At 38.0% G+C, this 23481-nt stretch overlaps 1 protein-coding gene across 1 annotated transcript in view; it reads right to left on the bottom strand.

Annotated features, from left to right (window-relative positions):
* Window positions 1–23481, bottom strand: part of LOC134351547 (ankyrin repeat domain-containing protein 26-like) — a 129153-nt gene that overhangs the window by 42940 nt on the left and 62732 nt on the right. Inside the window, exons 9-20 of the mRNA XM_063057829.1 lie at window positions 21449–21509; window positions 21102–21337; window positions 19721–19862; window positions 18190–18260; window positions 14591–14675; window positions 10936–11007; window positions 10268–10341; window positions 8155–8300; window positions 5985–6128; window positions 5175–5279; window positions 4338–4481; window positions 2539–2566 (exon numbers count right to left, since the gene is read on the bottom strand). Coding sequence (XP_062913899.1) covers window positions 2539–2566; window positions 4338–4481; window positions 5175–5279; window positions 5985–6128; window positions 8155–8300; window positions 10268–10341; window positions 10936–11007; window positions 14591–14675; window positions 18190–18260; window positions 19721–19862; window positions 21102–21337; window positions 21449–21509 — 1308 coding nt within the window. The remainder of the gene's footprint in view (window positions 1–2538; window positions 2567–4337; window positions 4482–5174; window positions 5280–5984; window positions 6129–8154; window positions 8301–10267; window positions 10342–10935; window positions 11008–14590; window positions 14676–18189; window positions 18261–19720; window positions 19863–21101; window positions 21338–21448; window positions 21510–23481) is intronic.

The raw sequence follows: 23481 nt of genomic DNA, 5'->3' as shown, positions 1-23481 counted from the left end.
GGATCTTTCCTGTAATCTGGCAACCAAATACCAAATACAGCATAACTAATGTTTTCTACAGCTGAAACACAACAACCCAACTCTAACAGTCAATGTCTTATCTTATGAAAGCAAGTATGACAAATGTCTTCTTTACTTCTTTATCCACCTATTACCAATTTTTTAACAGATTATGTATGCAAGCAAAGTTCCTCTGCATATCAACAATCCCAAGGTCCCTACAACTTTTTTGTATATGATTTGTATATGTATTTGACACTCCAAAGTGGAGTACCTCACATTTGTCTGGATTAAATCTCATTTGCCACCACTTCACCTTCCAATTTACCTATGTTCCTGTACATCCTTTCACAACCTTTTTTGCTATCTACTACTCCACCAACTTCAGTGTCATCAACAAAACTACTGATACATTCTCATCCAAACAGTTTTGAGATATATGACAAATAATGGCCACAAGCACTCATCCCTGTGGTGACTTCCATTAAGAAAACACCTCTTGACCATTAACCTTACCACCATTAACAAGCAAATTTTTAATCTAGTTTTCCAAAATAATTTGGATCTCATGTACCCTAATCTTCTGGACCAGCATACTGTGTTGGACTTTGTCAAAAAACATGCAATCCCTACTTATTACCCAGCGAAGGCAATTTTCTCAATTACATCCTCAAAAACATTCCAGCAGATATGTGAGATAGGATTTCCCCTCCACTAATCACTCTAATTGTTCACTGCCTTTCCAAGTAAACATGAATCCTGTCTCCACGAGTTTAGTCCAATAATTTTGTTCTCTAATGTTGATGCAAGGTTCAGTAGGCTATGTGTTTTCTGGCTCAACTTCACTGTTTTTTGAGTAAAGGAATTATATTAGCTATCATCTAGTTTTAAGGTACCTCATCCATGGCCAAGATGGAAAAGAATCTCCATTATAGTCTCAGCAATCTCATCCCTTGCTTCTTACATTACCCTTGGATAGATTCTAACAGGCCCTAGGGATCTGTCCTCCTTAATGTGTGGTATTATCTCTAACATTTCCTGATACATGTACACCGATTTTCTGAAACATCCCGTTTATCTCTCCATCTCGCACATCCTTCTCCCTGGTGGATACTGATGAGGAGTATTAACTCAGAATCCTGCTTACATCTCCTGATTCCCTTTCAACCTTGAAGAATCCTGCCCTTTCCCTTCCTTCTAATATATTTATAAAATGTTTTGGTTTTCTCCTTAATCTGCCCACCAAGGCCATCCTATACCCTTTTTTTTCTTTACTAACTTCCTTCTCAAGTTACCTCATATATCTCCATCAGCCTCAAAGGACTGACTCAATACTGAATGTCTTTACCTGATGTATACTTCCTTTTTTAAAAAAAAATCAAAACCTTTAATGGTCTTTGTTAACCAAGGTTCCCTGATCCTATACCTTTGCTTCTTTCTCTTATGCTGACTCCAAACTGCCTTATGTTTAAATGCTTCCCATATATTGGAAGTTGTTTGCCGCGCCCTCCCCACCCCTGCTCCCGGTCCGAGCAGCTGTTCCAAATCTACTTTCACCAAGTCCTGCCTTATACTAATGTAATCAGCCCAACCCCAATTTAAGACTTAATCCTAGAACCAACCTTAGCTTTTACCATCCTCCCCTTTTTACCCCACCCCTAATATTTATTTATTTATTTATTTATTTTCTCTACCTCTCCCTCTTTCCTGCTCACAATAACTCCTTGCCTGTTCTCCATCTTCCTCTGGTGCTCCCCTCCCCCTTTCTTTCTTCCAAGGCCTTCCGTCCTATGATACTCCCCCTTCTCCAGCCTTGTATTCCTTTTGCTAATCAACTTGCCAGCTCTTGGCTTTATCCATCCCTCTTCTGTCTTCTCCTATCATTTCGGGTCTCCTCCTCCCCCTCCCCCTCCCCCTTTCAAATCTCTTACTACCTCTTTTTTCCATTAGTCCTGATGAAGGGTCTCGACCCGAAACGTCCACTGTACTTCTTCCTATAGATGCTGCCTGGCCTGCTGCGTTCCACCAGCATTTTGTGTGTGTTGCTTAGCTTTTACCATGACTATTTTGGAACTTTGTGAACTATGGTTACAACATCCCCTCCCCGCTTGTACAATCCAAATGTCTGCATTTCAGAACGCTGAGCTGGTAGTCCTGTCCTTCCATCAGTCATGTTTACTGAGATTGCACCAATCTCATAACCGAGGTGCTGAGCAATGCTGGCAGCAGATTTGTCCTACCCAAGAGGCTACTTTTGAATGAAAGTAAATGCATTTAAACCTATCAGTTTTTTAAAGCTTCTTCACCTATCTGTCTACTCTTTCCAATGGACTTGCCTATTCTATTTTATAGATTGCAACACCACCCCCCCCCGCCCACCTCATTCATTGAAATCAGCCCCCACCCCCAATGAGAAATACTATTTTCAGTTTGCTGGCTGCAGTCTAAATACATAAGAATTAGTTGTTTCAAAAGCAATTAGAATTAAGTTTCCTCAACTTTAAACTAAGTATATACTTCAATTTTTAAAAAAATTACCATTTCATTTGAAGAGGCTTTGCGAGCTCTGAAAAATAGGAACAAAAATAATGAATATTATATTGGTAGTGATAGAAAACATTTTGCTAATTTCAAGCCAGTTTATTCCAAAATGCATCAGGAACATCCAGATGGCGGCAGTCTCCCCTGAATCAGGAGATTATGAGTTTAAAAATTTCTTTCTAAAGACTTGAATGTGAAACCCCATATTCTTTCTTTCTTTTTCCAATATTTTTATTGATTTCTATATAGAAGAGTACTGAGTCCAAGAGAATACATATTATAAAACAAAAGGAAAAATAATATCAGATACAGAATATTGAATCAAAACCCCATATTCTAAAATTATTAAACTTTGGCTCCTCCGTGAGATTCATTCAATTTCAAAAAAAAGAGCGAAATTAATTTCTTTCAGAAATGCCAATCATGAGAAGCTTTATACATTTTCATTACTTGAAATGTGCAACTTCTTTACAAGTTTAACCTATGGCATTGAACTAATATACAACTGGATTAATAACTCTATAATGCAACTCTAGTTCTATCAAGCAACAAATCATATACATTACAATACATTAATACAACAGAACACACCTGTATTAGAGAATTGCTCAAGGACATAATGAAAATCTTGTTTAAATATTTAACCATATAATTGAGTATGTCAAGTATTTGATCAGAGAGAAAGAGTCCCAGAGAAGCACTGGAGACAAAGTTAGGCCACATTAAACAGAAATAATGAGTGCTCAAAAAGACCAAATGGATGCAGCTAATGAATTAGAGCTAAAAATGCAGGCACTTAAGGAAGAGCATTGAATGGTAAACTTAAATCATTTTTCTTTCATTTAATATAATGAAAGTTTAGTTATGGGTTTTAATCAATAATTATTTGTTCCAAGAATCAGACTGTTTCATCAATTCAAAATATTATTTGGCATATCAATAAATATCAAAAATGAGCTGAACAAACAAACTTATCAGTCTTAAGTGCCTGTCTTTTATGTATATGACTATGATCGGAGCTTACAGCCAACAGCAAGCCACTCACACTCATTGCTCATATACATACAACTGTATTAGTGTTGACCCAATCTTAAACGATAAGTTTTCAAAAAATCCATCTGGACTGGAGATAAAATCTGGGGAGTAGATTTGAAAGATGGGGAGGGGAAGGGAGAGAGAAACACCAATGATAGGTGAAACTTGGAGGGGGAGGGATGAAGCAAAAAGCATAAGTGCATGAAATGGAAGAGCTGTGGTTGAGGGCGGCATTGATGGTGGAAGAAGGGGAGACCCTTTCTTTGAAAAAGGAGGACACCTCCTTCGTTCTGCAATGAAAAGCCTCATCCTGAGATGAGATGCGGCAGAGATAGAGGAATTAAGAGAAGTGGATGACGTTTTTACAAGTAGTAGGGTTGGACGAGGCATAGTCCAGGTAGCCGTAAGAGATCCCTCCCCTTCCAAGTTTCACCTATTGCCTGGTGTATCTTTTTGCCCTCCCCCACCTTTCAAATCTACTCCTCAGCTTTTTTCCTCCAGTCCTACAGAAGGGTTTCGGCCCGAAAGGTCGACTTTACTTTTTTTGATAGATGCTACCCGGCCTGCTGAGATCCTACAGCATTTTGTGTGTGTTGCTCGGATTTCTACCTTCTGCAGATTTTCTCATGTTCGCCATCATTCATTTTTGTACAAAAGTTCTAATAAACATAAAGGGATTAAATTCTCCAAAACAGAAATTCTAGCAATGAATGTTCAATTTTGAGTATTTACGTTTAAAATATAAATAATTAAGTACTTACTTCTCTTCATCTACGGATATCTCACTTGCAGAACTATCTTCAAAGGCAGATAACACATTCATTACAGATAAATGATCTTGTTTGATTGGCCTCTCTTGATTATGTTGATTTTCATATTCCTCCTCATTTGAGCCCAAGTTATTCCTTTAAATGAAAATATTTATCTCACAAACATACTCAAGTGACATGCCCTGTAGATGTTCTTGGATTAACAGGGACAGAACAGGAAGCACAGCTTGCAATATATATTTTCAACACATTGAGAATAATTTATCATTGTCCCAGCAGTCTGAATCTTATGGTGCACCATGTATATGTCTTCATCTGAAGAGTTACATTTGAAACAATAAAGTGCTATAACTGCAGTTTGATCCAAAACAAAAATTCAAGTTATTAATAACTATGCAAACTCTGAAGTTCATTAAACGGATTCTTCATTTATAGTATAAAATTTCTATTTCCCAATTAAAAATTGATTTCTACTAATCACGGACATTACGCACAAATAGCAATATTTCATTTACTATAAATATGCAATATTTCAGTTCTCTGAAACAATCATATAAAATCTACAGGAAGTGCATGAGGTGAAGGATGCTCGATAAATATTAAAATATTCCAGGTGGGGACTGTAAGATGAAGCCTGGAAGTCTGGATCCAGCCACATTAATAGGTGGTGCAAAGAACTGAGAGCAGAAATTAGGACATTTCAACAAAGTGATAAGTATATATTTGAAATCTTCTATTAAAGTATAAAACTCTCCAAAACAGAAATTCCAACAATGAACGCTCAATTTTGAGTATTTATGTTTAAAATATAAATAATTAAGTACTTACTTCTCTTCATCTCGGGATATCTCACTAGATAAATGATCTTCTTTGATTGGCCTCTCTTGATTATGTTGATTTTCATATTCCTCCTCATTTGAGCCCAAGTTTTTCCTTTAAATGAAAATATTTATCTCACAAACATACTCAAGTGACGTGCCCTGCAGATGTTCTTGGATTAACAGGGACAGAACAGAAGCACAGTTTACAATTTATATTTTCAACACATTGAGAATACTTTAACATTGTCCCAGCAGTCTGAATTTTGTGGGGTGGTGCACCATGTATATGAACATTAGTCTTTATTTGAAGAGTTACTTTTGAAACAATAAAGTGCTATAACTGCAGTTTGATCCAAAACAAAAACTCAAGTTATTAATAACTACGCAAACTCTGAAGTTCATTAAATGGATTCTTCATTTATAGTACCAAATTTCTATTTACCAATTAAAAATTGATTTCTGCTGGTCATGGACATTACGCACAAATAGAAATGTTTCATTTACTATAAATATGCAATATTTCAGTTCTCTGAAACAGTCATATATAATCTGCAGAAAGTGCATGAAGTGAAGGATGCTCGATAAATATTAAAATATTCCAGGTGGGGACTGTAAGATGAAGCCTGGAAGTCTGGATCCAGCCACATTAGTAGGTGGTGCCGAGGACTGAGAGCAGACATTAGGACATTTCGAAGAAGTGATAAGTATACATTTGAAATCTTCTATTAAAGTATAAAATTCTCCAAAACAGAAATTCCAGCAATGAATGTTCAATTTTGAGTATTTATGTTTAAAATATAAATAATTAAGTACTTACTTCTCTTCATCTCGTGATATCTCACTTGCAGAACTATCTTCAAAGGCAGGTAACACATTCATGAAAGATAAATGATCTTGTTTGATTGGCCTCTCTTGATTATGTTGATTTTCATATTCCTCCTCATTTGAGCCCAAGTTGTTCCTTTAAATGAAAATATTCATCTCACAAACATACTCAAGTGACGTGCCCTGTAGATGTTCTTGGATTAACAGGGACAGAACAGGAAGCACAGTTTGCAATTTATATTTTCAACACATCGAGAATAATTTAACATTGTCCCAGCAGTCTGAATTTTGAGGGGTGGTGCACCATGTACATGAACATTAGTCTTCATCTGAAGAGTTACATTTGAAACAATAAAGTGCTATAACTGCAGTTTGATCCAAAACAAAAATTCAAGTTATTAATAACTATACAAACTCTGAAGTTTATTAAATGGATTCTTCATTTATAGTATAAAATTTCTATTTCCCAATTAAAAATTGTTTTCTGCTAGTCGTGGACATTACGCACAAATAGAAATATTTAATTTACTATAAATATGCAGTATTTCAGTTCTCTGAAATGATCATATATAATCTGCAGAAAGTGCACGAAGTGAAGGATGCTCGATAAACATTAAAACATTCCAGGTGGGGACTGTAAGATGAAGCCTGGAAGTCTGGATCCAGCCACATTAGTAGGTGGTGCAAAGAACTGAGAACAGACATTAGGACATTTCGAAGAAGTGATAACCATACATTTGAAATCTTCTATTAATGACTATTATATTACTAAGAAATATAGGTAAGTGTTATGGCAGGATAATCTTGCAGAAAATATTCCTTCCACCTCTCTACCTTTCAGAAATTCATGAAGGATATATTTTAACAGCGTAGAAGACAGAATTCGGAGTAACCAAATAAAGCAGAGAAAACAATTAAAAATAACTCAATAGGAAGCATACATATCTGATTAATTGAGAAATAAAAACTGACACATACTAAAGAAATTCTACATTTAAAATATTTTCTAGCTGTGAGGAAAGTTATTAGAATAACCTTAATGCACATGATGATATATTCACAGAGCTAGATACAAAATTACGACTGTTGCCTGATCATTTTCAGGAATATACTTAGCAAAAATATGTCAAATAATAGAGGTGACTAGTAAAATGTATGGGTTTGGGACACATTCTGGCCTTGTGTATGAACTTTCTTCTAAATATAGATAAAGGTGATCTGAGAGAACTTGAAGGTGACAATTGTGTTTGGAAAAAATCTCTAGCAATATCAAACTTATTTTGCCAAGAACAAATATAAAAGTATAAACATTAATTTGTTTGGTATTGTTCTAGAATGTATAGTTTTTCCCTTTCTCTTTTTAGAATTCAGTATTTTTCCTCATTTATAAGCAGTAATATTTCCTCCACAAGTGATCTCAATCTAATTATTTAATATTTATAAAAGCATCCAGAAATCTGTCATGTGGGAGTTGGCTTATTTGTCAGTTGAAAGCTGCTTCCACCATGTCAGTGATTGATTGGCCTACTTAAAAGTTGCCACCACTCTTTCCTATTGCCAGGGCACAAAATCCAACCATTAATTTCTGGTTCCAGGCACCTCCGGGGTATAAGAGTAACACCTACCATTTAAATAAATTATTGATATGCTTATCCATAATCAGTGTCTTCTGCCTCACTCATCAAACCCATGAAACTACTTCCACATTATACCAATTAAAAATCTGAAACATTCATCCTTTCAGTCCAAAATCCACATCTAAACTGGTCAATGGCATAAATTAGGAAACTTTAAAATTGCATGCAAATATACAGAGTTAACTTCAACATCACAATATAAATCTCCAATTTGTAAGATCATTTTAACATGCAACATTAAGCACCATCTTTGTCATAAATCGCATTATATTAATGTAGTGCAAATTTACTGTATAAATAAAATATGCATTTCATGCAAATCTGTCTTCCTGGTGAATCCATGATATATTTTTTTAAAACTCTACAATAATACATACATTAAACAGAATCTGTAGAGAAAAATTTCTTAGGTATGTTTAAAGCATTAATTCCAAAGTTAAACAATTAGCTTTATCCTTTTTTATGCAACAAAACCTCCTGATACAGCTACTCACGCAATCAAAGCATATACAGAAATTAGCTTACCCTTCTGAAAGAGGACTTCCTGTTTTGCCTTTATTTAGAATGGGTTCTGCTGGTGTGACCTTGTGCATACCTGTCACAAAGTCGGGCAGCAACTGTTCGGTATGCATTACGTTAAGTTGCTGCATATTTTCTTTTGCTACTATAACCTGAAAATATAAAATAAAGTTTAATGATTATCAGAATCATATTCAGGAGCCTAATATCAACCATTAAAACATCAATAAAAGTGCAATTGCAATCGCAAGTATCAGATCCATATTGTTACTGCCATTGAAATTGACAACGATAACTCATCAACAAAGTACTCATTTAAAAAAAACTTCTTACTTTCTTCGGTCTTCAGCCTGCAGGTTTTTCTACATCACCTCTGTTGAGTGCATTAAAATCTTTTAATTGTATTATAATTGAAGCCTGCCAGGTTGAGAACACTTCTACTGTATATACATAACCAAAAGGCAGTTAAAATCTAATAAAAATGCATGTCAGAATGCTTCCATGCATTCTGCTATTTATCCCGAAATGAAGGATTAAACAAAAAAAGGAATTAACATTTATTTTATGAAACAGTAATTAAAATGCTCGATGGCTGCAGCTATAAACATAAGTAGCATGTAATGTGCACAAAAAGGATTCAAAATGTACAAAACACAAAAAAATGAAAAATACACATGAATTAATAGTGAGGAAGATAGAGTACAAAAGTAGGTAGGTTTTGCTGAAACTGTCCTGGATTTTGGTGTGGCCATAGCTGATATACAGCAAACACTTTTGATCTCCTCACTTAAGGAAGGAAGGGTGCCATGATAACATAGCAGTTAGTGCAATGCAATGCAATTACAACTCGGGGCGTTCCTGAGTTCAGCTTCAGCACTGTCTGTAGGGAGTTTATAAGTTCTCCCTGTGAACCCTGTGGGTTTAGGAAGGGAGAGAGGCAGAAGAAAGCAAGCTATAGGCCAGGTAGCCTTCAGTGCAGTGTTTGGGAGGATGTTAGAGTCTATTATGAAGGATTAGATTTTGGCTACTTGGAGGCACATGATAAAATAGGCCAAAGTCAGCGTGGTTTCCTTAAGGGGAAATCTTATCTGACATGCCTTTTTCTCACTGTTACCAAGAGGTAGGAGGCACAGAAGCCTGAAGGCACACACTCAGCGATTCAGGAACAGCTTCTTTCCCTCTGCCATCCGATTCCTAAATGGACATTGAATCTTTGGACACTACCTCACTTTTTTTTACATTTACAGTATTTCTGGTTTTGCACATTTTTTAAATCTATTCAATATATGTATACTGTAATTAATTTACTTGTTTATTTATTATTTTTATTTTTTTTTCTCTCTGCTAGATTATGTATTCAATTGAACTGCTGCTGCTAAGTTAACAAATTTCATGTCATATGACGATGATAATATACCTGATTCTGATTCATATCTGTGGAAATAACAGGTGAGATAGACAAAGGACAGTGGGTGTTTAAATTATCAAAAGGCCTCTGACAAGGTGCAAACATGCTTAACAAGAGGCTGCTTTACAAGATAACAGTCCATGGTATTGCAGGAAAGATGGAGGATTGCTGATTGGCAGGAGGCAAAGATTGGGAATAAAGGGGGCCTCTTCTGGTTGGCTGCCAGTGACTAGTGGTGTCCCTCAGGGTCCATATTGGGACTGATTCTTTTCACGTTATACGTCAATGATATGAATGATGGAATCGGTGGCTTTGTGGCCAAGTTTACGGAAACTACGAAGGCAGGCGGAGGGGCAGGTAGTCTTGAAGAAGCAGGGAGACCTAGTCAAATTGGGAAAATGGGCAACAAAGTGGCAGATTGAATATAGTGTAGGGAAGTGTCATGCACTTTGGTTGGAGGAATAAAGCCATTGACTATTTTTTAAGTGAGGAGAAAATCAGAGATGCAAGAGGACTTGGGAGTCCCTGAGTCACCTTTTTAGAGGGCATTAGCGATACAAAATAAACAATGGCCTTGCTGGCAAAGCCCATACACAAAAATGAATATCAAACAAAATCAGTGTTTTGTTGTGTGTGTATTTTTAAAGACTTTAATTTTAAAATACACAATCAAATTTGCTTGAATTCAACACATATACATTAGTAGCTCACCTCAGCTTTCCCTTCATAATTCTTTCTATTTTCATTACCTCCATCCTCAGTTGGAGACGTCTCCCCTCGGGAAGCTGCAAACACATTTAAAGATTGTTCCATCAATAATAAAACAGTGCACTTTTAAAATCTTTGCCTATTTATTCCTACCACAGACTGCAGATGCTTGAGATGAGGTGCACAGAGTCAATGAGACAGCTTCCAGGACAAGCCATATTATCGTTCAGCCATTACTGCCAAGCATTTTATACTCAATTATGTTAAGAAAACGATATTTTAGTTATTTTATTCCGTTCTGTAGTTCCATGCACTCCAAGTACAGTTTTGAATGAAGTCCTGATGAAGGATTTAGGCCTGAAATGTCGGTTGCCAGGCCTGCTGAGTTCCTCCAACATTTTTGTGTGTGTTGCAAGTACAGTTCTAGTACTGCTTCAGACATCAATGCATAGTGTCTAAACAATTTAAAAATTCTATTGTTTGATAAATATACAGACCTAGAGTCTATTCAAGATTTCCTTAGTTCAGTAATACACAATATTCTGTGACTGAGTAATTGTGATGAAAAATTAACCATACAAAAATCGATAATAAATAATATACAGATTTGAGCTTAAGAATAAATACTGTTTGGAGTGGAGTAAAAAATGGTTGTGATGGAATAAACATACCAGTTTGGCGGTTCATTTTTGGCGTTTTGACAGAACTACTTTCAGAGTCCCAGTCTGAGTCATCTACTGCATCTAAAAAAAAACAAATTTTATTGTCAAATTACAACCACTGAAACATATTCAATCAGAAGTTATAAATTTATGTTCAGCATACACAGTGTGCTAGGGGAGCTCAGCAGGTCAGACAGCATCTATGGATGAGAGTAAACAGTCAATGCTTCAGGCTGAGACCCTTCATTAGGACTGGAAAAGGCAGAAGAAATCAGAGTGAGGTGGTGGGGGAGTGGAGGAAGGAGTACAAGGTGGCAGGTGGCAGGTGATAGGTGAAACCAGGAGAAGGGAAGAAGGTGAAGTAAAGAGCTGGGGAGTTGGTTGGTGGAAGACATAAAGGACAGGAGAAGGGGGAATCTCATAGGAGAGGACAGAAGACCATCGAAGAAAGGGAAGGGGGAGCAACACTCGGACATGGTGATGGGCATGTAAGAAGGGAAGGTGTGAGAGGGAAACAGGAAAGGGAATGATGAGGAGGGAAGTAATTACTGGAAGTTGGTGAAATTGATATCCGTGCCATCAGGTTGGAGGCTACCCAGATGGAATACAAGGTATTGCTGATGTGGAGGCTTATCGGATGGTTGGTGAGGACAAGAAGAACCTTCTTCACCATCAATGCTGCCCTCATCCACATCTCATCCATTTCATGCACATTTGCCCTTACCCCATCCTCCCGCTGCCAAACCAGGGATAGGATTCCTTTGTCCTCATCTACCATCCCACAAGCCTCTGCATCCAGCACATAATTCTCCGTAACCTCTGCCATCTCCAATAGGATCCCACCACCAAACACATCTTTTCCCCTCCCCACTTTCCACACGGATTGCTCTCTATGCAATTCCCTTGACCACTCGTCCCTCCCCACTAATCACCCTCCTGGCACTTATACTTGTAAGTGGATCAATTGTGACACCTGCCCCTACACCTTGACCCTCACCACCATCAGGGCCCTAAACAGTCCTTTCAGGTGAGGCAACACTTCTCTTGCGAGCCTATTGTGGTCATCTACTCTAGCTCCCAGTGTGGCCTCCTATCGGTGAGACCTGGCGTAAAGTGGAAGACTGCTTCGTTAGAGCACCTTAACTCTGCCTGCCACAAAAAGTGGAATTTCCCTGTGGCCACGCATTTCAATTCTGCTTCCCATTCCTATTCCAACATGTTAGTCCATAGCCTCCTCTAATATCACGATAAGATCACACTTGGGGTGAAGGAGCAACATCTTATATTCTGTCTGGGTAGCCTCCAACCTGATGGCGTAAACACTGATTTCTCGAACTTCCATTAATTACACCCCTCCTCTCCTTCATCATTCCTCATTCTTGTTTTCCTCTCACAACTTTTCGTCTTACCTGCCCATCACCTCCCTCTGGTGCTCCTCCCCCTTCCTGTTCTTCCAGGGTCTTCTGTCTTCTCCTACTGGATTCCCCCTTCTCCAGTCCTTTATCTCTTTCACCCATCAACTTTGCAGCTCTTTACTTCATCCCCTTCCCCTCTCCCTGCTTCACCTAACACCTGCCACCTAATACTTCCTCCTCTACCCCACCTTCCTACTTTGACTACTGCCCCCTTCCTTTCCAGACCTGATGAAGGGTCTCAGCCCAAAACATCAATGTTTATTCCCATCTATGGATGCTGCCTGACCTGCTGACCTCTAGCACATTGTGTGTATTGCTCTAGATTTCCAGCATCTGCAGTACCTCGTGTTCTATTCGAGGATTTGGAAAGTAATGTGTACAAATGAATAAATAAGGCTTGCACTTTTATATTGTATATTTTTATTGTACACGTGTGTGTCCACAGACACCCCGCGCCCACCCCCCCCCACCCCCCCCCAATGTATATACTGTATGTCTCTGTTAAAAATCAAATCAGTTGCCGGATTTGATTCTATGCCACATGAAAACCAAATTAGGGAAAAACTGGAATTCAATTCTCCAGTTACCAAATGAAGTATTGTCCAATGCAAACCTCCTTGTTAAAGACCGCTTGTGTTTTCAAATCATTATGGTCTGAAGGCTTGGCTGATTTGCTGAAAATTAAACTAACTTCCTATTCAATTCAAAAACAAGTTGCTGCTGTATTTCAGCTTGGAAATTACATAATGCCAAAATGAACCACAAAAACTCTAGTTTAATCCTAGAGAAGTCACAGTAAGAAGGTGGGGTGGGGTTGGTGGAGAGGAAGAAAAAGTACAAGATAACAGGTGAGGTAGAAGGTGAAATAAAGAGCTGGGGAGTTGATTGGTCGAAGAGATAAAGGGAGAAGGGGGATCTTATAGGAAAGGTAGAAGACCTGGAAGTGGGAGGAGCATCACAGGGAGGGGATGGGCAGATAAGGAGACATGGTAAGGGAGGGAAACAGAAATGGGGAAATGGATCGATGTTCCTGCCATCAGGTTGGAGGCTACCCAGGCTGAATATAAGGTATTGGTTCTCCATCCTGAGTATGGCCTCATCTTGGCAGTAAAAAGGCCACAGACTGACATGTGGAATGAGAATGGAAGTAGAATTGAAATGGCTGGCTACTAGGAGATCCCGCTTTCTCTACTGGATGGAGAAAAGGTGCTTGGTGAAGCGATCACCCAATCTACGTCAGGTCTCACCGATAAACAGGAGGCCATAATGGGAGCACCAGATACAGTAGATGACTCCAACAGACTCGCAGGTGAAGTGTTGCCTCACCTGAAGGGACTGTTTGGGGCCCTGAATGCTAGGGAGGGAGTAGGTGTAAGGGCAGGTGTAGCACTTGTTCTACTTGCAAGGATAAGCACCAGGAGGGAGATCAGTGGGGAGGGACGAGTGGACAAGGGTGTCGCATAGGAAGTGATCCATGGGGAAAGCAAAAAGTAGGGGGAGGGAAAGATGTGTTTGGTGGTGGGATCCCGTTGGAGATGGTGGAAGTTATGGAGAAGTATGTACTGGACATGGAGGCTGGTGGGGTGGTAGGTGAGGACAACACAAACACGAGAATACATTGACATATTTATGTAGATGAAACTTCATTAGCTCAAATTTTATCAACTGTTTCTGTTCATCTCATTTATGCCAAACAAAGAAATCATCAAGACCTGTCCATCACCTCCCTCTGGTTCCCTACTTCCTTCCCTTTATTCCATCGTCTAACCATTCTCTCCGATCAAAATTCTTCTTCAGTCCTTTGCACCTTTCACCTAACACCTTCTAGCTTCTCACACCTTTTCATTCCCTTCCCCACCCATCTTCCCCCCTCACCTGAACTTAACTACTACCTACTAGCTTGTGCTCATTCCTCTTCCAGCTTTTTATTGTGGCTTTTGCCCTCTTTCTTTCCAGCCTTGATGAGGGTTTTGGCCCGAAGCATTGATTATTCATTTCCTCCATAGATGTTGCTAGACCTGCTGAGTTCCTGCAGAATTTTGTGTGTGTTACTCAAGATGTCCAGCATCTACCAAAACTCTGAGTCAGTTTGATCATAATCCATGACTAATTCTTTGATATCCTAAACCACATGCTCCAAATTAGTGTCCTTTAAACTATGAATTTTAGCATATTTAAAAAATTCTATTCAATTTTGAGAAAAGTTGATAGTGTTAATATTTTAATGAAAAAAAACAAAATACAATTACCTTCATTCTGGTTCATCTTAATATTCCTTTGGCCTAGGATACCAGATGAAGCAATAGATTCGTCCCCCGAGCCTTCTGAGATGGACTAAAATTAGAAAGAAAGGGCTTGATATAATTTCTCATCTATAATATTTAAGCAAAACATTATATAATTGAAATTATTTCAATTGATCATGTCACCACAGTGACATGGCAGCAAACAGATTTTGAACTGCGGTTCTATGATGAAAAACTTGTCTTCCTCTGATGAGAAAGGGATAATTGAACAAATCAACTAGTCCCATATTTGCAAATTTCCTCAGAGACACTGCAATATAAATGGCTTGAAAATAGAGCAAGCCCACTGAATACTGTTTCAAATAAGTTTTACAATGGTGTGCTTTGTAAACCTTATAAAGAACCACAGAATGGAACTGCATTAATTTTTTTAGCAGTATTATAATGTTAAACAACTTCCAAAATATACTAGTTGGTGAGCAGTGTACAGTGACCTGCATTTCTTTCTTACTGTGGCCTGGTTTCTTACACTCATCACCTGCGTAGCCAAACCTCAAGCCTAGTGTCAAGTCCATAGGTGGCAGCATCGCATAGATAATGTAACAAGATGGCATGGGTTGGGCAGAAGTCTTCTAACAACTGTATCATTAGCTTTGCCACCTGTCAAAGCTGCCAGTGATTTGGAATATTTCTTTAGATGATTAGAATCATTAAGAACACAATTAATTTAAAATGTAACCCACCTTTTCTTACAATCCTCTTTAGAATGGATTGGCAGATCCTTTGACAGAACCTTTCTTACTTACTCTAACAAAAATAAACAATTTGCTTTATCTCTTTAACTTGACATCAATGAATAATTTAGTATTTTGCCATAGTTCAGTAATTGATTTTCAACATGATTGACTGGATTCATTTTAACTTAGGCTCCAGAATGCGCAACTATTAATTTTGTCACTTCTGCCCTTTCTGGGCAAGGCTTTTCTCCCATCTTGTCTAACTCCATTTTGTTTCTTCCTTTCAATTATGTATATTCTCTATCTCACTCTGAATCCTTCCTTTTCTTTCATCAGCCTACGCTTAACATTTTTCCTTGAATCAACCTGCAATAGCCCTATTCTCCCATGAATTTTTTGCAGCCAATTGTCAATGTAGATAAAGATGAGATTATCCACACAGGATGGAAAACAAAACGTACACTCAAATGCTTGAGCTCAACAGGTCAAACAGCATCTATGGAGAATAAGCAATCTATGGAGAATAAGCAATTGATGTGTCGGACTAAGATCCTTCACTAGGATCGGGAAGGAAGGGGGGAAGGCAGCAAAAAAACAAGATGGGAGGTGGGGATAGAGGAAAGAGTACAAGCTAGTAGGTGGTAGGAGAAACCAGGTGAGGAGGAAGGTGGGTGACTGGGAGAGGGGGTAGAAGTGAGATGCTACAAGGTGATAGGTGGAAAAGGTAAAGGGCTGATGATGGAATCAAACAGAGGAGAGTGGACCATGAGAGAAAGGGAAACAGGAGGGGCACTACAGGGACTTGTTGGGCCGGTGAGGAAAGGGTTAAGAACTAGAAATGGGAAGAGAAAAGAGAGAAGGGAGAGAGGGGGATAAAAATTACTGGAAGTTAAAAGAAATCAGTTCTATCGCATTTATCACGTGTTCCTTTAAAATCTTCTTTGTGATTGATTTCTCGAGCTTTTGGTTATATAGATTTCACCTTTTTATCAAGATGTTTATCATGGAATGATTTTGACTTTGAAGATCAAATATAAATGTAAACTTCTATAACGGTTTTTCTTCAGTTTCTCAGCAAAATATTTCAGATATTTTAAGGCGACTCATTAAAATTTATTATCATGCCAAGCTTTAAAGGCCAGCACAGATAGTAACGCTACTGCCACACAGTTCCAAAAACACAAGGTTGTTCCGGACCTCCAGTTCTATCTGTATGGAGTTTGCATATTCTCCCCATGACTTTGAGGATTTCCTTAGTGTGCTTGAGTTTAAATCCATGTGCTAAATTTGTGCAGGTTAGTAGATTCATTGACTATTGTAAATTGCTCATGGTGCTAACATAAGTGGTAGAATCAGAAGGGAACTGATGGGAACATGGAGACAATAAAATGGCATTAGTGTAAATGAATGCATGACAATTGGCAACAGACTCAAAGTCAAAGTCAGTCAATTTATTATCAAACCACATACATGTTACCATGTACTATCCTGAGATTCATTGTCTTGCAGATATTCATAATAAATACAAAGCAACCAATAGAAGCAATGAACAGAGGCAAACAACCAATGCATAAAAGGCAAATTGAGCAAACACAAAAAAAATCACTATAATAATAGTAATAATAAATAAGTATTGAGAACACAAGTTGTTGTCCTTGAAAGTGAGCCCATAGGTTGTGGAATTAGTTCAGTGATGGGTTGAGTGCACTTATCCACTCTGATTCAGAAGCCTGATGGTTGAGGAGTAATAATTGTTCCTGAATGTGATAGTGTGGGATCTAAGGCTCCTGTACCTCCTTCCTGATGGCAGCAGAGAGAATAGAGCATGGCTTGGATGGTGAGTGTCATTAATCATGGATGCTGCTTTCCTGCTTTCGACGGCACTCCTTGTAGATGTGCTCAGTAGTGGATAAACTGGGCTGAATCCACTACTTTTGTAGGCTTTTCTGTTCAAGGGCACTGGTGTTTCCATACCAGGCTGTGATGCAACCAGTCAGTATACACTTCATTGTGCATCTATAGAAGTTTATCAAAGTTTTAGATTCAGCATGTTATCTTTCCAAACTTTGATGCAGAGGCGATGTCATGCCTTTTTTGTATTGGCCCTTATGTACTGGACCCAGGATAAATTGTCTGAAATGATAATGCTGAGGAATTTAAAGTTACTGACCACTTCCACCTCTGATCCATGAGAACAGGCTGATGAACCTTCAGTTTCCTATTTGTGTCAATTATCAGCTTCTTGATTTTGCTGATGTCAAGACAGAGGATGTTGTTGTGGCACCATTCAGCCAGATTTCCACTATCTGTCCAATATGTTGATAAGTCATCACCTTTGATTCAGCCAACAACAGTAGTGCCTTCAGCAAACTTAGCCTCATAGTCAAAAGTATAAAGTGAGAAGAGTAGGGGGCTAAGTACACAGTCTTGTGGTGTACCTGTGCTGATGGTGATTGCAAAGGAAATGTGCTGCCAATCTGAATCTACTGGGGTCTGCAAGTGAAGAGAATGAGGATACGGTTGTACAGGGAGGTATTAAGGCCAAGGTCTTGGAGCTTTTTTAATTAGTTCTGAGGGGTCCATAGTGTCAAATGCAGAACCGTAGACAATGAAGAAAATCCTGATGTATGCATATTGTTCCAGGGTCGAGTGAAGAGCCAATGAAATGGCATCTGCTGTTGTCCTGTTGTGACTGCGAAAAGATGGAGCAGATCCTGTACGTCAAATGACATATTTCTGTTTTATGATTTTATGACTTAATGACCCATTTTAATTTATAACAACACAATATTACAAACAACCATTCTGATGAGCTAAACGTGGTACTTTGTATTAAGTAATAGTCACAACATTTACTAAACATACCTCAGAATCCTTAAGAGATTCTGTGTCTGCTTCCACCTCCGACTCTTCCAAACCCAGCTCCAACAGTAGGTCTACATGGTAAAGAATTAAAATATTTTATTGAATAATGATTTTCGATTAGATGAAAATGCTGGCCTCCATTATGAAAGTATTTTTTGTTTTCTAAACCACATGATATTTTATCTGGATTCAACAAATGACAATCAAAGAACTATTCCTTTCGATTTTCTAGACTTCAACTTGATGGAGCTATGTAAAGTATTCACTTGGTGGTTAACAGCGGAGTATTCAAGGATGGATTTTCTTAATGAGTCCAACTTTAGAACAAGACAAGTGTGAGCTAAAGTTTTGCGCTCAGCAACATCTTATGAAATAATGCAGTATCACTCTCTTGGAGTTGTTCTTTCAAAGATATTGAAATATCATATTGGGTTCTAAAAGCTTTTGACATGAAATGTGCTGATAATGGGCAATTTTGTAAAAGTAATGTTATTGGATGTTAGAGATGTGGGGGCTCTGATAGAGGCTGCCCTTGCCACAAACATAAATGCAACTTATAAATAAGTTACGAGATTAACCTGGGATATCGACATTTTACAAGGACTTGTTATTCAAAGTAGACTAACTTCTGGCTTCTTAATGATGGAATAGTCCTTGATGAGGCAGCTACATTAAGTACACAAAGAAATTCACATATTATTATACTAAGTTGTCTAGCACTGCAGAAGTGGTATTCAATATTTTGATATTCTTCATGTTCAGGGTTCACACATGCATGCTGTACTAATTTGCATAACTCCCTCTGGTACATTACTGAAAGCCAAATTTCCTGCCTGACAACCATTGATAGCCTCAAACTCTGCTACCAATTAGCTAGGCTATAAATCGTACTATAATTTTGCTAAGTATCCCAGTAAAAAGCTAACGTAGATGTTGGAAATGGAAAAGCCACTAGGTATAAATTATAAACGCAAACAACAGGAAATCTGCAGATGCTGGAAATTCAAGCAACACACATCAAAGTTGCTGGTGAACGCAGCAGGCCAAGCAGCATCTATAGGAAGAGGCGCAGTCGACGTTTCAGGCCGAGACCCTTCGTCAGGACCTGACGAAGGGTCTCGGCCTGAAACGTCGACTGCGCCTCTTCCTATAGATGCTGCTTGCCTGCTGCGTTCACCAGCAACTTTGATGTGTGTTGCAGGTATAAATTATGTTCAAAACCATATATGCAGCATCAATACTGTATTGAAGTGTCGCAAATCTTCCAGTTTGGAACTTTTAAACTTGCATTAGAATCTTCCTAACATTATTCACGAAAATATACTTCCAACCATGCTTACAGAATATTATGGTGAGCTATCTGCTGTTTTTGCACTCACTGACCTAAAACTGCAATGCATTATAACTGTGCCATTGACCCTACAGCTTGTCCACCACGAAGATTTTATTAGCACAACAAAAAATAAATAATTGGGAAATTGGTAATTATCCCAAATAAAAAAACACAACATAAAACTTGAATCTAAGATACCTCTTCTATTTATTTTGCATGAAGTCTTTTGTTCTTGAAATGCAGAAGTTTCACTAAAATCAAAAGGTTGCATTGCTTCAAGTTCTGACCTTTTGGAACAAGCTTTTAAAGGCTGGGCCTCCTCCTCTTCCAAGAACATGCCCTATACAAGAGAACAGATTTCATAATTATGTTTTATATAATCAAATACAAATACTCAATTCATGAAAGGGCTAGAGAAAAAAATAACCTATTATAATTGAGTTAAACAACTAAGGAAAAAATTTAAGGGAATCTGTGATCAAATGCTAGACAAACAAATTTGTTTTGTGAAGTCGGCCCTTCAAAATAGTATACATGCAAAACAAAAACAAACAATTAATCTAAAGCTTTTTAAACAGTGATATATATTTGGAAACAAAAGGCAATACTATTTTTAAAACAACACACACAAAATGCTGGAGGAACTCAGCAGGCCAGGCAGCATCTGTGGAAAAAAGTACAGTCGATGTTTTGGGCCGAAACCCTATGGCATGACTGATGAATTCCTTCTAATTCTCTTTACGATTGTGCGGACCAACCATTACTCTGAGCCTGAAAACTGGGCAGCGCCTTATATTAATGTTATATAAGTAAATTCCAGCTGTGTGGCAACAAAGGATATGTGTGCAAGAGCATTTCAGTTACTGCGCGGCCCTGCACCCACACATCTTAGATGGAACATGATCATAACAATTCTAAATTTTAACAGTTTCATGATTTTGAACAATATAGTTATTTGTTCTATTTAATTACAAATTATCATTGTTCATGTGTGACCTTTAAATTAAGCTTGATTGTTTTCTCAGTGCAAACGTCAGTATCATTTTTACCACTAGAGGCTATGACAATAGCACAGCAGTTAGCGTAATGCTATTACAGCGATACTAACGCAGGTTCAATTCTGCCACTGCCTACAAGGAGCTTATGTTCTCTCCGTGAGCATTTCCTCCAGGTGTTCCAGTTTCCTCCCACATTCCTCATACAGGTTAATAGGTTAATTGGGCAGCACATGATTGTTATCATGCTGTATCTCTAAATAAAAAGAAACTATACTAACTGCTTAATTCTGATTGAATGAACTTTCTCAGCACCTTTATACATCAAGAACCTCACCATAACAATCACCTTAGTATCTTCTTCCTCTTAAATGGCCTCTTCTTCACTGACATCTTTATGTACAATGCTTTCTTACTCAAAACTAAAACACCTTCACACTGCTCTACTTTTTCTGTATTATACCAGCTAATGATTACTTTCCAGTTAAAGCTGTTTTGGATTACTACTCATCAATTCCCTATTTTCACTTCAATATTTAAGAAATAAAAATACAGTTTTGTTTTAAAAATTGAGAAATAATTACCTCTTTGTTGTCTTTTGATGGAGTAGAATTTAAATGATTTTCTACAGGAAAACTGAATGAACAGCCAACAGTTACAGGAGAACAATTCCTGGACTGGACTAATGAACCACTACTCTCAAATGTTTCTTCTTCATCTTGATGGTCATCTTCTAACTTTTCCACCCTAACTTTATCCGATTTAACTGGTTGCAAATTGTCCATGAGATGGGTTTTGCCAGATGTGGCCTCTTCAGTACCTAAAACAGAAAAATCATTTGTTTATAAGCATTGAAATGGCATGTTATTAACTACACACTAAGCAAATCAGTACTCGATTTTTTACTCCAATTATTTTCTCAATAACTTACTGTTTTCCTTGTTTCGCTGTGAAGAATTTAGCAAGTTGGTCAAATTAAACTTCTGGATTGTCTGTAAATAGACATTATTAATGGTTATGAACAGTTACATATTTAAAATTTGGCCAAAGGCACAAATACCAATATAATATCAACTCAATTTGCTGTCAATTCAATTTCCTGCTTCCTTCAGTCTTACATAAAACACATTTATACAATATATTTCACTTAAATATATGATATTTGAAGTTTAAGAATAAATAATGAACTATTCTGCTAACATCTTAACCATCATTGCTGCTAGCTCCCTGCTCCAGTCACCTGGATTTCATTCCGACCTTTGATGCTGTCAATGTGGAATGGGTACATCCTCTCTCTGTGACTGCTTTTTCCCACAATGCTCTGGGTCCTCCTATAACCTGGAGATGTGCTAGTAGGTTAAGTAACTACTATTAATTTTCCTTTGAGTTAGGTGAGTGATAAAACAATAAAAAGAATAGGTAGCATATCAGAGACAGCAAGTGAGAAGGAGATGGGAAATAAGAGAGGGAGTGGAACCAATGTAACAAATAATCCACCTCAATATACCGAGATAAAATACAAATCACAATGTAAAATACATCACAGCAGCTACAGGGACCATCCAATGCACATAAACAAATTGCAAGCTCCATGACAAGGTACATTGTGTAATCACTGTTACGTCATCGGCAACAATGAATATTAATCGAGACAGGTTTTATAAAAATAACCGAACATTTATTAAACACATATAAGCGAGAAGGGAAAAAAAACAAAGGAAAACTTCGACCGGAGGTTAAACAGGTACGCAGCCGTTCATCAACTCCACTCGGCTCTGGCTCTTAAAGAGTTAAATGCGGAAACAGTTCTTAAAGCGATAACTTCGAAAGTCCCAACAGTTTTACACATTCAATTGGGAAAGACTTCTCTGGAGAACGAATTCTTCACCGACGCACCTTTACTGCCGGTTCTCTCCACAGGATTCCCGATGCCGAAAATAAACAGTTTAAATCGACTGACCTTAAATTGTTTAGAGAGAGAGAGCCTTTGTGCATGAACTCATTGCGCTATTGCAAGAGTTATCTCAATGCAGCTTCTATTCAACGAAGACTCAATAAGGTCGTATTGGAAAATGCATTGTATTTTCTAGGTATTACAGTATTTACTCAAATGTACACATTGTATTTTCTATATTTACTATGTAACCACTGCTAGCTGAATAGAAGACATTCACTGTGTAGCCATGACTTTTGACCTGATCACTATTAATTCATGAAGAGAACTAGAATGAAACCAAGTAGAAAGATAACGGTGGCGAATAAGGTGATAAAATATCGGGCAGTATGTCAACGCACGACTAATTAAGAAATGACTGTGGTTAGGGATGAGAGAACATATGGTCTAAAATGTAAACTAGGACATAATTAAGTTGGGGAGTAAAACAATAGTGGAAAGTCGAGAGCGGATATATTGATGATATGTAATCACAGGCCGGCTGGATGTGATAATGTAGCTAAGACAGGAAAATTGCTATAAAAATGCTATAGACAAGCATCGATGGGCAGTCAGCTACTAGCTTTCTGATTGTCTCAGCTTTGATTTGCAAATTAAAGTTTAAAACGTCTAGACGAGTTTTCTGCGTCTCCTTGTCGTTTGTGAGAAACGAGAAATCACGACAAAATTGGCGTCACGAACAGGATCGGATAGAGACCCGCGAGGAAGGGAACGGCAGATTGGGACGCTTCCCGGTCCCTCGGGGACCCTCACGGGGCTATCAGAATTAAGGGTGCACCCAAAGAAAAAAGGTGAGCGCTTTTTGCAATAATTCGGACTAAGAATTCTGTTGGTTTTGGAGGGTCTCCGGGACTCAGAAGTGTGAAGCAACTGCCGAAGGGTCTCTCCGATCCAAAGAATCTGGCAGAATTAGGGATAAAAGGGGGCTCAGAGGATTAATCAAGAGCACGGCAGTGGGGGTAAGTACAAGTAAGAAAATTCCACGTGGTGTTGGTAAGTCCCTGTGGATA

The sequence above is a fragment of the Mobula hypostoma genome, chromosome 9 (assembly GCF_963921235.1).
Source record: "Mobula hypostoma chromosome 9, sMobHyp1.1, whole genome shotgun sequence".
Classification (NCBI taxonomy): domain Eukaryota; kingdom Metazoa; phylum Chordata; class Chondrichthyes; order Myliobatiformes; family Myliobatidae; genus Mobula; species Mobula hypostoma.
Note: the sequence above shows the minus strand (reverse complement) of the source record. Positions and strands in the feature narration are given on the sequence as shown.